Source organism: Agelaius tricolor, unplaced genomic scaffold, assembly GCF_023055355.1.
Source record: "Agelaius tricolor isolate 1412-34295 unplaced genomic scaffold, bAgeTri1.0.p SCAF_2, whole genome shotgun sequence".
In the NCBI taxonomy this organism is placed as follows: Eukaryota; Metazoa; Chordata; class Aves; order Passeriformes; family Icteridae; genus Agelaius; species Agelaius tricolor.
Window position 1 is genome coordinate 49,223,987 of NW_027269262.1, and position 14,203 is coordinate 49,238,189.

A 14,203-nucleotide genomic window follows, 5' to 3' on the forward strand; every position below is an offset into this window, starting at 1 on the left:
AACAAACTTTGACCTATTAAAGTTACCTTCCAACATATTCCTTATGTCTTTGTCATAGGTAACTTCTTTTGCAGTCTCTCCACTGCCGTTAACAATAGAAGGATCAGCATTATGCTGCAAGAGTAACATCACCACCTCCTGAAAAACAATTTGAAAACCACTGCTTATCTGTCTGTGTAACTGCAAGGCCACAATCAGGCTTTCCAGCTATTGACATCCTGTAAAATGAGCTTTGCAACCAACAGCTTCTCACCACTGCTGGTTTCTTATGAAAACAGGAAGGGATGTTTTAGAGAGATTGAAGAGTGAGACTGACTGCAACATTTTCTCTCCCATCAGTCAGCTGAAGGAATCAACAGGAGGTAAAGCTGAACAGACTGACTCTGAAAAGCTGGTGTACCTGGTGTGAATGCTGATTTGGACATATAAAAATTGTACAACTGGCTCTTTTGACAAAACAGTCTCTCCTTCTGAAGGGCCAAGATGTTATCCATAGAGGTAGTAGTAGTTTTGGAATGATGGTGGCAACGGTGAGGGGTGGGTGGGGAATCAAACTAGTGTCACATTATACAGGCCTACAAAAAGCTCTTTAGTTCTAATTAACTATGAAGAAACAGCACTTCCAGACACCAAATGGGCCTGTGCGTCCTAATTTAAGAGATTTCTTTCCCCTCCAGAAGCTACTAAGATTAAAACAATGTGGTTTCTCTCTGTGGTTTTTTTTTTGGACAGTTATGCAAGCTAGGCAATGTGCCTAATCCTTCTGAACACACTGTACCAAAACAGACAATAAGTCATTTTTAGACTCTGTAAAAACATCTTTTAGAAGTGATCTTATTGCTAGCACTTTCTTAATAATTCTACAAGTGAGGCTTTAAAAAGGCACCATACTTTACCTTACGGCCTGTGAAAGCTGCACGATGGAGTGGAGTGTCCCCCATGTCATTCAGCACATTTACATCTGCACCTGCCTAAACAGCAAGACCAACAGACATCTGAATATCCTTCCAACAAGAGCTACATGGCTATTTCCTCTGCCAGGGGGGAAGGGGAGACAGGACACTAATGTAGACCTCATGGTAAATCAGATTGGAACTGTAATACAGTTATCCTGGAAACAAGGATAAAGTACGTATCTAAGATTCATAGCCAACATTCTCTCAATTGCTTCAAAAAGGAAAAGCCCCCTGCATTTTTCCAGGCATATCCAAGACTTTTAAGAAGAGAGTATATGGAAAGTAAGTTTAAAACAAGGGGTGGGGGCTGTTATTGTCTTGGTTTTTGTTTGGCTTGGGTTGTTTGGGGTTTTGTAGGTCTTCCTGTTAAATCTCCCTTCCTTTTGTCACACACTTTCTCCATCCCATGCCTTTTATCTGAAAGGAGGAGTGTTTGCCACATTGCACAGGCACTCTTCCAAGAAACCAAGAAATCCTATCCTTCTTTCATTAAGTATTTCTTCTACACCACTCTACCTAACCTCTCAAAGGGTCAAAGAGAGGGCAGGGCATACTTAACTTCATCACATATGTTTAGATCACATGATTTAGCCAGGTCATTGCTGCCTGGCTCAAGTTAACTGATGAACCTGTCTATAATTCCAGAGCTCTATTTCTGATAACGCCTCCTTCACTTGCTCTTTGCACAAGTACATACACACTTACATGCCTAGCTTTCAGAAGTGCACAGCCTTATTTATTTCTCACTTTGTTCTTTAACTAATACCATTTCAAGAGCCCTATCAAAAGAGCTAAAAGTATTTGTACTTCTATACTCTATACTTTTCCAACTCTTGAAGCTGGATGCTTGATAAATGCATTAAGTGATAAAACACTACCTTCTGCTTTAAATAGCCCGCTTGAATTGAAAATGGCTTTATTTACTGAGCAAGTGTATAGGCTAGAGAAGAATTTCTCAAAGAAATCTCAAGTTTGTTTCCTCCTTTAAAGTCTGGATTATGCTGGCAGCTTTTATTCTTAATAAAAACCAAGTTTAGATTAGTTTTGCACTTGAGCCTGTTTATCATACTCCTGCTGTCCAGCAAAATGTTTCAAATATGAAAGAGGGTCTAATATAGTTAAGGTTGGTTGAAGCTATCCTGAGAGCAAAACCAAAAAAAATTCAGTCAGAAACCACATAGTCACTGCATTTGCTGTTGTTATGCAAATACAAACACATCAGTTTTGATAACACAAGTCCATAGTTCCAGAATTCATCACACAATTCATTATTTCAAAGACGTTAGAAAGAAATAATGAGTACAACTGTATTAGCCTGTGCCTGAAAGAAACACATACAGGCTACTTTGCACAAAATTCTGTGCATATTTCTATGGAAAATATAGAATTAGATAACACAGCATTTTTTGTATTTGAGACACTTTAGATTTTTCTACAGCTTGGTAACTGAAATTGCCTAAACTTAAGCACTTTAGGTACAACAGTAAACTAATCAAGCTGTTGAAGTCATTGCATTACTAGTATCACATGCTGGCTTATTATACACAGATACACACTAAGCTTCAAAAAAACTGAGCTTTCACAAGTGAATACCTATACATTGCACATCTTTAGTTCCTACACGCAGATAGTTACACTCCAAGAGAAAACCAGTTAAGTACCAATAATTGTAAAAACTGCTCAGAGTAAGGGCTGTATGCTACTGTATAGACTTCCACTGTCACTATTTTGGGTCCTTCTAAACCAGGCCTATCTTAATGTCACAACAATCAGTTATGTCTATGTTACATGTAGATAAACTGTAGGGGTGCCTCTGCCTCTCTGCAAAGCTTCCTCTCTTCTATCACAAAAACCTGAACAAACACTAACTGCTTCTAGCCTTACACAGAGAGGATAACAGACACATACCTTCAGCAAATCCTCTACCACAACAGCATGTCCAAAGTAGCAAGCAAGGTGAAGAGGTGTCCAACCCATATTAGACTTACTTCTGCCTAAAAGACAAAACAGGTAAATTAAGTTTTGATCACATAGTACAAAAGAGATACAGTCATGTGCTTGGAGGTTGTCATGGATGACCATTCTTCACAGCAGCAGAGGAACAAAGAGGCTGGAAGCATCCATACTACTCATTATTTAAATTACTAAATCAGGAGGCAGTTTGAAAAAACTGGATTCAAATCTTAAAAAAAAAAAAAAAAAAAAAAATCAAAACAAAACTCAAAAGAAACCCTAACAAACCCAACAAAATCAACCCCAAAAACCCAAACAAAAAAACCCCACAACCTTCTGAAAGAGAAAAGTCTTGTCACCTTACTGAGAATAAAACTGTTCTTTGCATGTAACACCTTTCAATACTAGCAAGTAGCTTCAGTTACTTTCATTCCTCATTCACTATGAAAATGGCACATGCAAGCACATTTTTCTCTTGTTTATCAAAACACTCTTTGGTTTGCACAATTTTATTTTCTTCACACGAATGAGAGGTAAGACAACCCTTTCAACAATCCTTTCAAACAAAGGATTCAAAATGAAATAGGTGGAATGGCCTAATGTTGAGGCTTTTTGTCGTCAGCTTTTTTTGTTGCCTTGTGCTTTACTCAGTTTTAATAAAGACAGCCTCACTAAGTAATATGCTTTGAAATCTTTATGCACCGTAGAACTCATGTATCATCTACAGCTCTAAGTTGCAGAATTATAAAGCACAGATAGGAAGCTGGCACAGAAATGAACATGTAAAGGAAAATATGATTTATACTTTAAAGAGCATTTAAAACATGACCTGAAAGACTGGCTGTATGAAGTTCAACAATTTTCCTACAATAATTTCTTTAAAAGCAAGATACTAAAGCATTAAAGATTACTAAAGTTAACAACTCACTTTACTTTCCAACTGCAACGCTCAACTATATCAAGCAAAAGAAACCTGTACCTTGCTTTTAACTAAGCAATACACCCACAGCATTACAGTGTCACCTAAAAGCTATCATTTTGTACTTGGAAGAAAAATGAAAATAAGGCAGTAGAAATTGTTTTGAAATCACTGCCACCATTAAGTTTTCCCCTGTCACATAAGCTCAAGTACTGAGGCATGGAACATGCACAACATAAGTTTGCCCTGAGAAAACAAGCCACAAGCACAAGGAAAATAAACTGTTCATCTTGAAAGTTCATCATCTCTCTTGCTCTCATAAAAATTAACATTAGAACGTAGTTCAGAGCTGAAATATTTTCCCATTTCTTATAACTGCTTCCAGCAAACATTCCTGCCCTTTATTGACAATTTCTTTTGTAATTTGATTCTCTTTCTTCTCAACTCTTGTTTCCAATCCCAGATTTAGATCTTTCTCTCATTACAGTCTGGCCTACAACAGAGCTCCTACCCTACGTTACTGATGGGCCAAAGTATCACAGAAGATAAATCCTGTGTGAACCACTAACTCTGGGGGGGCTGGTTATGTTGGATAACATACTAAAGGGACATCACTCATCCCTCAGTCCAGCAGGGAGTAATGTTCATTCAAAGAATACAAAAGAGATCTGAGTTGCACTGAAATCATACAATTAGGTCAAAACATTTATTAGTTAACAGCACTGACAAGGCAGCGATGCTGCCAAAGAATTCAGTCATTAAAAAAATAACCAGGAATCTGTCCAGATTTACAGCTCTTACTGAATAAAGTAAGAACAGGCCCTTGTTCTGCATCCACTTTGAATGTCTGCATTTCTGATGTTAGCTGACCATTTATTTCTTAAGCTTTTGAGGTGTTACTTCTCTTCAAAGTGACCACAAGTGTTTATACTTTATTATTATTTTAAACCATGACAGCATTACACGAGGGAGAATGCAAGGATAGGAAAGGAGAAATAGTGTAATTCCAACAAAAAACATAATTCCTTTCCCTCTTACACACAGCTCTTTGGTTTAATGCCACTTAACTCTAAGGCCCAAGTGTTAGCATTTGCTTAGAGAACAGAGACAACGTAGGCAGCTATTTTCCAGCTGTGGGCTGCTAGGCCACTGTGCAGTGATTCAAATGTTAATTTTACCATAACACACTACTGACCATTACCCTTACCTTATGGAGTTTTTACATTGAAAATTCCTAGATACCCTGTTTTCTTGTATTTAAGAAGAATGAGCCAACAAGAGATGGCCTTAGACAACACAATTATTTTGGATGAAACCTGGCTTTGGTACTGTTTTAAAGTAGATTCCTTCTTTCTAAACCAGTGAACTGAGGAACCCAAAAAGAGAAGTTCAGATAATTTGGCTGGATTTCCCTCAAGCAAATCCTGCTTATCTGCAAGCACAGACTGGGTAGAATACAGTCACAGCTGAGCAAGTACAGGAAGCCTAAATTTATTTTCTCTTCCTTCACTTTGGTAGAAATTGTGATGTTTAGGGTCACTGTTATCAGACTTGACACTTATGAAGATACAGCACACATAGCCTCAGATGTAGCTCCCCTCTGAAAAGACAAGGAGAAGATGTCAAAGACAGGCTTTGACACCCAGACACATCAACCTGTCAAACTTAGGGCTACCAAGGCACATCCTGCAGGAAGTTTGCACCTGCAGTGTAGCCTCCCACCTGCTCCAGAAGCACTTTATTCCAAGCCAAGTGGCACTGCTGTATCAGAAATCCTGAAGGAACTGCTACTACAGCACTGAAGACATTCCCTATACCCTGACTTTCTAGGGACATCTATTATCCAACATAATGACAGAAGCACAAGAAGCTGTCAGGAAGAGAAGGAAGATAGTTACAGTCTACAGTGTGTACTTTAGTAATTGCATAACAACCTGATGATTAACTATCTGGTGATACTCAACAGATCAGAACTTGTAGCAAAACACAGTGGTTTAGCTAGTGAGGAGGCAGAATGCCAGGGCCAGTTATACAGCAGAGGCTGTTTGGCCTGAATTTGTCTTAGACTGTTTCCAATGGAACACTCTATGAGAGCAAAGTGAAACAAGTTGGTCTCTCAAAAATGACTGCAGAAGAACAGAGATTTAACTCTGAAGTTTCATACAACTAGAGCAGTTCCCCCAGATAACACTAATTACACTTCTGAGTCCTCAGACATTTAGAAGAATTGAAACTTCAAAAGCAGAGATAGCACAGTGAACAAAATCCATATATGGAACTAGTTTAGGTTAAATATAATATCACAAGCACATTTCCTCTAGCTTCCCAGACCTCCTGTTAGCAAGCAAGTATTAACCAGCTGGCATGTACTTCTAAACTAAAAAAACAGATAAGCACCATCTTTCACTTCATTACCTGACTCTCTCCTTTGCTGCAGACTTTCTGACCAGAGACCCATTTGCTTGATATAATAAACAGCAGAGTATGCCATTTCATTAAGCATTCTTGACTTCAGATTATGTGTAAGAACACATCAGAGACACTCTGAAACCTCTTCTAAGCACAGGAGACTTCAGGAACTTATTTATGGGCACCATTGCATGAATCTTAAGGTACTTTTATTCCAATTGTTTAGGCACTACACATACTGAATATTTACCAAGGATATACTTCTGAGGGTGGAAGACTTCAACTTCATCAAAGTATGTTTGGTTCCCCTTTAAATTATGAACTAGCTCCCCAAAGATGAAGTAGAAAGAGCTTGGGTTTCTCAACTTCTTTTCTGAGGTGAGCACATTACCAATGAGAAAACACAAACATGGCTGAGTAGTCAAACAAAATGTTAAGTAAGCTAATGATTGAGAATGAGACTTAGGAAAGAGATAGAGCTTGTTCAGGTAATAGGAATCCCTGCCCTTTAGGGCAAGGTGTTCCCTTCTGTTATGGTTGAGAGGAAGCACAGTGGATCTCTTCCCTCTCCCTCTGCAGCACTTTCCTCTCAGTGCTGCTAAACAGTTAAATGACAAACAACGGAATACCAGCCTGGGTAGAAAGAGTGAGATTTACACCCACATCTTGGAAGCAACCAGAAACATACTCATGTAAATAAAAAGAAATATAAATACTAAAATTACAAAGACTACTAAAATAACAAAGAAGTAAGGTAGTCTGCAATTGCTAGCAAGCTTGCAAATCTAGTCCCAGTCTGAAGTTTTAATGCACAGCAAGCAAGCTGCTGAGCCACACCTCTGTTAGCTGCACATGAGCAAAACTTCATCAGTGATGGCCAAAGACCCAGACAAAGAGCAGAAGAGCAGTCTTAGTTTCTTTTCCCAAGTAACCTAGTATTCTACCAGAATTAAGATGTAAACATTTGTCCCAAACATTTTTGCAAGTGGCAAGAAATATAACAGTTCTACTGTGCGATAGCAAAATATGGGCCTGAAAAACCCCAAAATAATAAACCCCTACACTTAGCAGAGCACAAATGGCTGACCTGATCTAATATTCTCTGCAGCTCTGATGAAAGCTACTTACCTCCCTAAACAATCCCCAGGCACCACAATCTGTTTTGTTTAGTATTCTAAAGCTTCAAAGTTGGCATAAGCATGAACCAAGGCAAAAAGAGGTACTGATTCTTTGTCTTGTTGACACTTCCAGTGTCTATGAATTATGCTGAGTTTTTCTGTACACTGCAACTATCCATACTCTTTTATTATTATCTCTCCCCTATGCAAATATGCCCTTAAGTCACAGTGTAAAAGTTGTTTAAGTAGGTTTTTATTACTCTATTGGGCACTCCAAAGAAAGCAAGATTATACTACCACTATCAGTTTCACTACATGTGACTTCAACAGCAAGATTACAAACATTTGAGGAAGGCTACTAACCTTTACAGTTGATATCAAAGCTTATTTCTCCTTTGTCCAAGGTATCCAACAGCTGTTTAACTTCTTCAGCATTTCCATTTCTAGCATCATGGAGAAGCTGCTGTTCTGCTTCTGTTGTCATCTCTGATAAAATACACAAAAGAAGAGATTTTGCAATTGGTTCTACTGCTGTAAGTTATGGCTTAAAATTACGTCACTTTTAGCTGTTATTTAATACTAACCCTGGTATGAGAAAGATAACTATTCTCTCTGTGGCACACACTTAATGCCCAAGCTGTCGCAACAGCCCAGCAACTCAGGCTACTAAGAAGCATTAAAATTCCACATACAAAGCAGTTAAATAACCAAATACCCATGTTTTGTTGCTTCTCCTGTTTTCTAGGTTCTAAGGTAGGCTTGAGAGCTGAAACTCTACGCCACAAACAAGGCAAGCTTTGCTACAAGCATAACCAGTAAACATTTGCTTTTTCCTTACAAGGCTTTCACCCTTATCCCTTCAGGTTCCCAAAGGCAACAGGAGTGGAAAAAAAAGAAAGTAACTATGTACATCCATTAACCCAAGTATTACCTGAGAATTAATTGACAATTATTTTGGCTGCCAGCCCTGGGGAACAGAATGTCTTTGCATGGAGATGTCAGATACCCATCAGTGATTAGTACTATCATCTCTTGAGCCTGGGTATCTGAGGCCCTGCAACCTTCACTTGAAGGGGAATGGGGGACTCAGACAACTTTGTAGATTTGACTTTATCCTTAAGAAACACAATAGCACAATATAAGGAAGTTAAAACACAACTCTAAAAGATCACTAATTAATTCTAATCCTACCATTGCACTTGAACTGCAAAGAAAAAAAAAGGTATTTATGTCTTCCAAAGAAGGGAGAAAACAAAACCTTTTAACATGATTATTTTACAGCTCTCTACTAGATGGGGAGCCTTAGATCTTTGGGTAAGCAATCCTGCTACTTACCAGGTCTGTTAAAGAATACAGTTACTAAGTGATGTCTTAACCAATCTTTTTCCACTCTGAAATCACAATCTGAAGTTGGTTTGACTTTTTTTTTTTTAATGCTATTATAACAGCTATCATGTAAGCTTTATGTATGAAGCTTAACAAGCACAAGTGCTGGACTCTGCATCTGGGACAGGGCAACCCTGGATGTGGACTGGGGAGTGAGATGTTGGAGAGTACCAGTGCAGAAAGGGACCTGGGGGTGGGTCCTGGTCAATGCCAAGTTGAACACAAGTCAGCAGTGCCCGGGCAGCCAGGAGGGCCAACTGTGTGCTGGGGGGCATCAGGCACAGCACCACCAGCCAGGCAAGGGAGAGGATTATCCTGCTCTGCACTGGGACAGTCTCACTTCAAGTGCTGGGTGCAGTTTTGGGCACCACAATATAAAAAAGGAATTAAGCTCTTAGAGAGTATCCAAAGGAGAGCAATGAAGATGCTGAAATATCTGGAGGGGAAGCTATATGAAGGGAGGCTGAGGTCATTTGGTCTGCTTAGCCTGAAGAAGAGGAGACTGAAGGGAGATCTCGCTGCAGTCTTCCACAATCTTATGGGGGAAAGTGGAGGGGCAGGTACCAATCTTTTCCCTCTTGTGTCCAGTGATAGGACTTGGGGAAAAAGCGTGAAGCTGAGTCAGGGGAGATTTAGGTTGGGTATCAAGAAAAAGTTTTTCACCCAGAGGGTGGGTGAGCACTGGAACTGGTTCCCCAGAAAAGCAGGCACAGCTCTAAACCTGACAGTTCAAGAAGTCAAGAAGACAATGCTCTCAGGCACATGGTGTGACTCATGGGGCATCCTGCAAAGCACCAGGACCTGGACTCAGTGATCCTGATGGGTCCCTTCAAACTCAGCTTATTCTATCATTCAACTAGACCTAGATACAGCATTTCCCTATTTAAATACACTGCTTTTAAGTGGCATCAAGGAACTATGTTAAAAACAGCTTCAAAAGACTGCTGCTATAGACAATTTATTGCTGTTGATACAATAGGAAAACAAGAGACCCTGTCCAAATGTAGTGTTTCCAGTTTAGTATATTCACCCAACACACTAGGTTTACCAGATCCTGCAGTCAGTTAATGATTACTGGCCTCACATAGGTAGCTTTCCTATACTAGCAGAGGTTTTGAATGGTCCCACAAACTGTTTACACTCTGCTGTTCTGGACAGGCAGCTTGATTGCACCACACACACTCACAGCTTAAATAGATGCAGGGAGCTCTTTGACTATGGTAAGATAAGAAGCCACTCAGCAAGAAAAGAGACAGTGAGAACACTGGGTAAGGAACAAAAAGCCTGTAACAGTGGCAGATCCTGCAATATTCAAGACTGAGGCAGAAATTAGAACAGGACAGACTGCCAAAGAGCTAACAACACAGCAAAAAGGTTTCCCTACCTTTTCCTCAATCAGCAAAGGCAGAGAGACTCTGTCTTCAAAGAATTTGACAGACTAAGCAAGCCCTTTCTAGCATATTTCAGAAGAACAGACTGGATCAGTCACCTGCAATCTATCACAGACATAGGATACAAATGCCTTCTCCAGGAGCAGTTAGTCAGCACTCTTGCTCATGCATGCTCTTCAGTTCTACCAGAGAACAAAACAAAACAGTACTAGTTCTTCTAACAGTCCTTCAAGCCCTGAAGCTACTTTCTCCTTTAAACAGCAATCAATCCAGTTATGGAGGCAACACAGCACAGTTTATTGTTACTGGGGCAGGTATAATTTTCCTCTGTGAATCAGTTCTAGCAGTGTCTAGAGAATTATCAAAATCATGTATGTTAATGTACTATCAGCCTGTAATACTATCTCTGAAGTATCTCTACAGTTTCAGCGGGACACAGAATGCAGCACTGAGAATCACACAAACCAAAGATAAGAGGACAGTTAGACTCATTTTGCTGGCTTCTGCTAGCCATCATTGGGGGGGGGGGGGAAGGGGAGAAGAAAAAAAGCAAAGCCCATCGTTCATTTTCACCCCCTCCCACACGGTATTGCTTTAGCCATGTCTCAGATGAGAAACACTCTCCTATCATTACCCTGTATCGTTTGTCAACATCCCACATACTTAGCAGGTGCGAATAGCAACGCACTTTCAACGCACTAACAACCTGCTGTTTCCATTTGATATTGACGAGAAGGAAGAAAAGACTGTTTGGGAAAGAAACCAAGACGCTGATTCAAGCAAACAACTCTTACATGCACAGCAAGGCCTGTTATGCGCATGAGCAGAATCTTAAACAGATCAAAATACACAGAAAGTTCAACCACTATATAAAATAACTTGCATAGTTTTTCTACCACCAGTTGTAAGGTTAAAATCACTGATTTGTTTGTACTCTTAAAGCAAACATTAGCAATAGAGTAACATGCATAGTAACATGGTCTGCCTGCTTCACTGGCTTAGTCCTCAAAGACCTTGCTGTTCAGGCCAAGCCTCCAATTTCAAATACACTTTGTAAGCCTGCAGCATGCAATGACACAGAATAATTACAGTCTGGCTACTAATCACAGAAGGATCACTCACGTGAAAGTGTTTCTACAATTGTGGCTGGAAAGTGCATCTGCATGCAGTTACCCATCAGACAAATGATAAAGAACATACAGCTTCAGCTAATAAGCTAAATGACATGCCTAGATAAAGCTGGCAGCAAAGAGACTCTTAACAGAACCTTTTATACTGTTGTAAACTGTTTTAAGCAATAGAATTTGCTCTGTAATGGAGATGAGAAACCACCAACAGAAGTTTGAGTGACAAGCTTAGAGTACGGAAACAAATCAATGCACAGGCACTCAGGTGGTGTGCACTTGCAGCTGTACTTTGTACAACTATACTCCTGCACAGACAGGAGTTTATTTGGTCCCATGACCCATCACGAAGAGCTCTAAAGTCCCCACCCACCAGTTTTGAGGCACCAATCCAGGCCATCAGCACTGAGGGAGAAACTTAATAGTTTAGTTTGGAATTATTAGCCTTACATCTATATGGATTGTGCTGCCTCTATGCAAATCTCCTAGCCACTAAAAAGAGAACACATCTTTCATTCAGCTGTGCTGCCATCATTACCTCATTCCATCAATCAGCTGATATAGGTAAACTGCTTTTTATGGCCCCTATTTAAGCCTTGTGCCCTTGAAAGGCTTACATGGCAGTCCCCACAATCACTAGCACATCATGACAGAACACCACCACAGAACATTATTCAGCATCCCCTCTGCAGCTGAGATGTGACTGCAAGGCACTTCTGTTTAACTCATTAGGACTACCACTGCAGTACTTGACTGCTAATTCAATCTTATCCTTTAAGAAGGTATAAAAAATAGCATTGAGATGCTCTGCTTTTATCTTCTTTGATGAGACCTGTGCCAGAGTGATTCTGTCACGCTACTAGAGAGTCTGTCTTCACACAGGGGCTGCTTCCAACATAGAGAACACAGGTTACCATTCTGCCTGCATGCCTGCTTAAGGGAGCTTTGCAGAATACTTCAACACAAAAGACCAACCAACTATATACAAACTACCAACTTTACCCAACTGCTAGGATAAAGTCCAAGCAAAAAAAAAAAAAAAAGCTGCTTTTCTCAAAGTGACCTACAAAGATCTGAAGTGCCACTTATGACTATGAGGCAGCACTACTTGTAAGACCCACTTGCTTTTACTTTGGTTTCTTCTCCTGCTGAATCCTCTAGCTATGTAAACAGCCCAGAACAATGACAATATATACTAAGGAGAATATGAGTGTGTTTCACTCACATACAGCCGGAAAAGCAGGAGAAACAGCACTAGTACTGGCCAAACTAAAGGCTCCAAGGCAGTGGCCATGGGTTGCACAGGAAGTTTTCTCCTCATGACAAACAGTAAGGCTAGCAAAAAGCACAACATCATCTAGTATTTCAATCGATCTTCCTGTAGCAATAAAAATTAGATTCCTGTAGGAGAAGCTCAGGAAGATTTTTTACGTGTCCCAGCACGCACAAGTTATGATGTGATGCTTGCAAAGAAGGCGGGCAAAACGCACTAAACTGCACAAACAGACAGAACCTGTCCACAAACCCACACAACACACTGTACTCACAGGAGCTGCTCCAAGAAGAGTGGCTGTACTAGAAGCATGAGTGATGTTATCTAAAAGTGCTTGTTTCAGTCTTTGGGTAAAGGGTTGTAGAAGGTAGATGCTGGTCATGCTTCCATGACACAGCCTCCCTGTGAAAGCAGCACCTCTCTAAAATCAAGATACTGTTTGTTTAATAGCAATTAACACATCTGCAACAACACACCTATTCAGCACCACTCCCAAGTAGCACCACTACTTAAACTAATCCTCGTTCTTGGGCATCTCCTAGATGTTTTCCGCACGTATTTCATTTCTGTTAGATCAAAGACTTTCTTTCAGCCCAGGCGCTTCGAATAAGCTTACCCACAGTTTGTGCGAGATCTCACCCGGATCAGCAGGCAGGCACAGTCCCAAGCAGTGAGAACTTCAGCAGGACCGCCGGAGTTCCCTACGCCCGCCTGGAATCGAGCGGCTCGTTCCGGTCCCGGGAATTAAACACTTTTTAAGGCGAGCCAGGCGCGTCGCAGCAGCTGCGCTCCTTGCCTGCGGGGAAAGGTGCGCTCAGACCTGCGGGCACCGGCCAGCGCCGCGCCCGTTCCAGGGAGGGGAACAGCGGGAAGAGGAGGAGGAAGGAACACCCACACACAGCAGCAAGCGAGGACACTGCTTCCCAAGGGCGAGAGACCACCCCGGCCCCCGCCTCCAAGGCCGCCTCCGCTTCGTGCCTCGAGCCGAGCCTGGCTTGGGGCCGCCCCCTCAGCCCGCACAACGGACTCCTGAGGGGGCAACAGCGACACCTCCGAACACGCTCCCGCCGGCTGCAGGAGAGAGGCGGCCACGACAGCAACAAAGCCAACGCCGCCGCGGGAGAGCGGCGCATCCCCCGCCGGCCCCGCGTCCCCGCCGCGGAAGCAAACCCGCCCCGGGCGGGCGGGCTGGCCCACTGCCGGCCTCGCCTCGCCTCGCCCCGCGAGCAGCTGCCGCCGCCGCCCCGCGCCGCGCTACGCGCACCGGGCGCGGTTACATGTGACCGGCAGCGGCGCCCCGGCAGCTCCCCCCGCCGCGCAGGGCGGGCGGCGCGGGCTCCCGGCGGGGCGGGACGGGACACGGCTCCGCCCGCCTGGCCGCCGCACCGCCCCCGTGACCGAGACCGGCGCCAGCGCGGGGGCCGGCCCCGGGGGCCGATATCTCGCCGCAGCCCGCCCGAAAAGCCGAAAGTAGGGTCCCGTCCAGGGCGCTGCGCCCGCCCCTCCGGCCCTCTGAGAGAAAGGGGCCTGCACCGGGCGCAGCCGGCGGCGGCCGCTCTTCCCAGGCAGGGACAGTGACACCCCTGCGATCCCGCGGTACCTGTGCCCGCTGCGGTTTGGTGTCACACGCGTTTCAGCAGTGCCCAGCTACAGGACGAGGAGCAATGGCCATAA

General features: G+C 42.5%; 1 protein-coding gene across 3 annotated transcripts in view; it reads right to left on the bottom strand.

Annotated features, from left to right (window-relative positions):
• Positions 1–13,775, bottom strand: part of OSBPL1A (oxysterol binding protein like 1A) — a 77,646-nt gene extending 63,871 nt beyond the window's left edge. The window contains exons 1-6 of one of the 3 annotated variants that reach the window (XM_071418351.1): positions 13,429–13,775; positions 13,146–13,325; positions 7,719–7,841; positions 2,865–2,950; positions 897–971; positions 27–138 (exon numbers count right to left, since the gene is read on the bottom strand). In XM_071418351.1, coding sequence (XP_071274452.1) covers positions 27–138; positions 897–971; positions 2,865–2,950; positions 7,719–7,839 — 394 coding nt within the window. In that variant the 5' untranslated portion in view covers positions 7,840–7,841; positions 13,146–13,325; positions 13,429–13,775. Of the gene's footprint in view, positions 1–26; positions 139–896; positions 972–2,864; positions 2,951–7,718; positions 7,842–13,145; positions 13,326–13,424 lie in introns of all 3 variants that reach the window. The other 2 variants (XM_071418352.1, XM_071418354.1) reach the window with 2 other exon arrangements.
• Between the last annotated feature and the right edge of the window lie 428 nt (positions 13,776–14,203).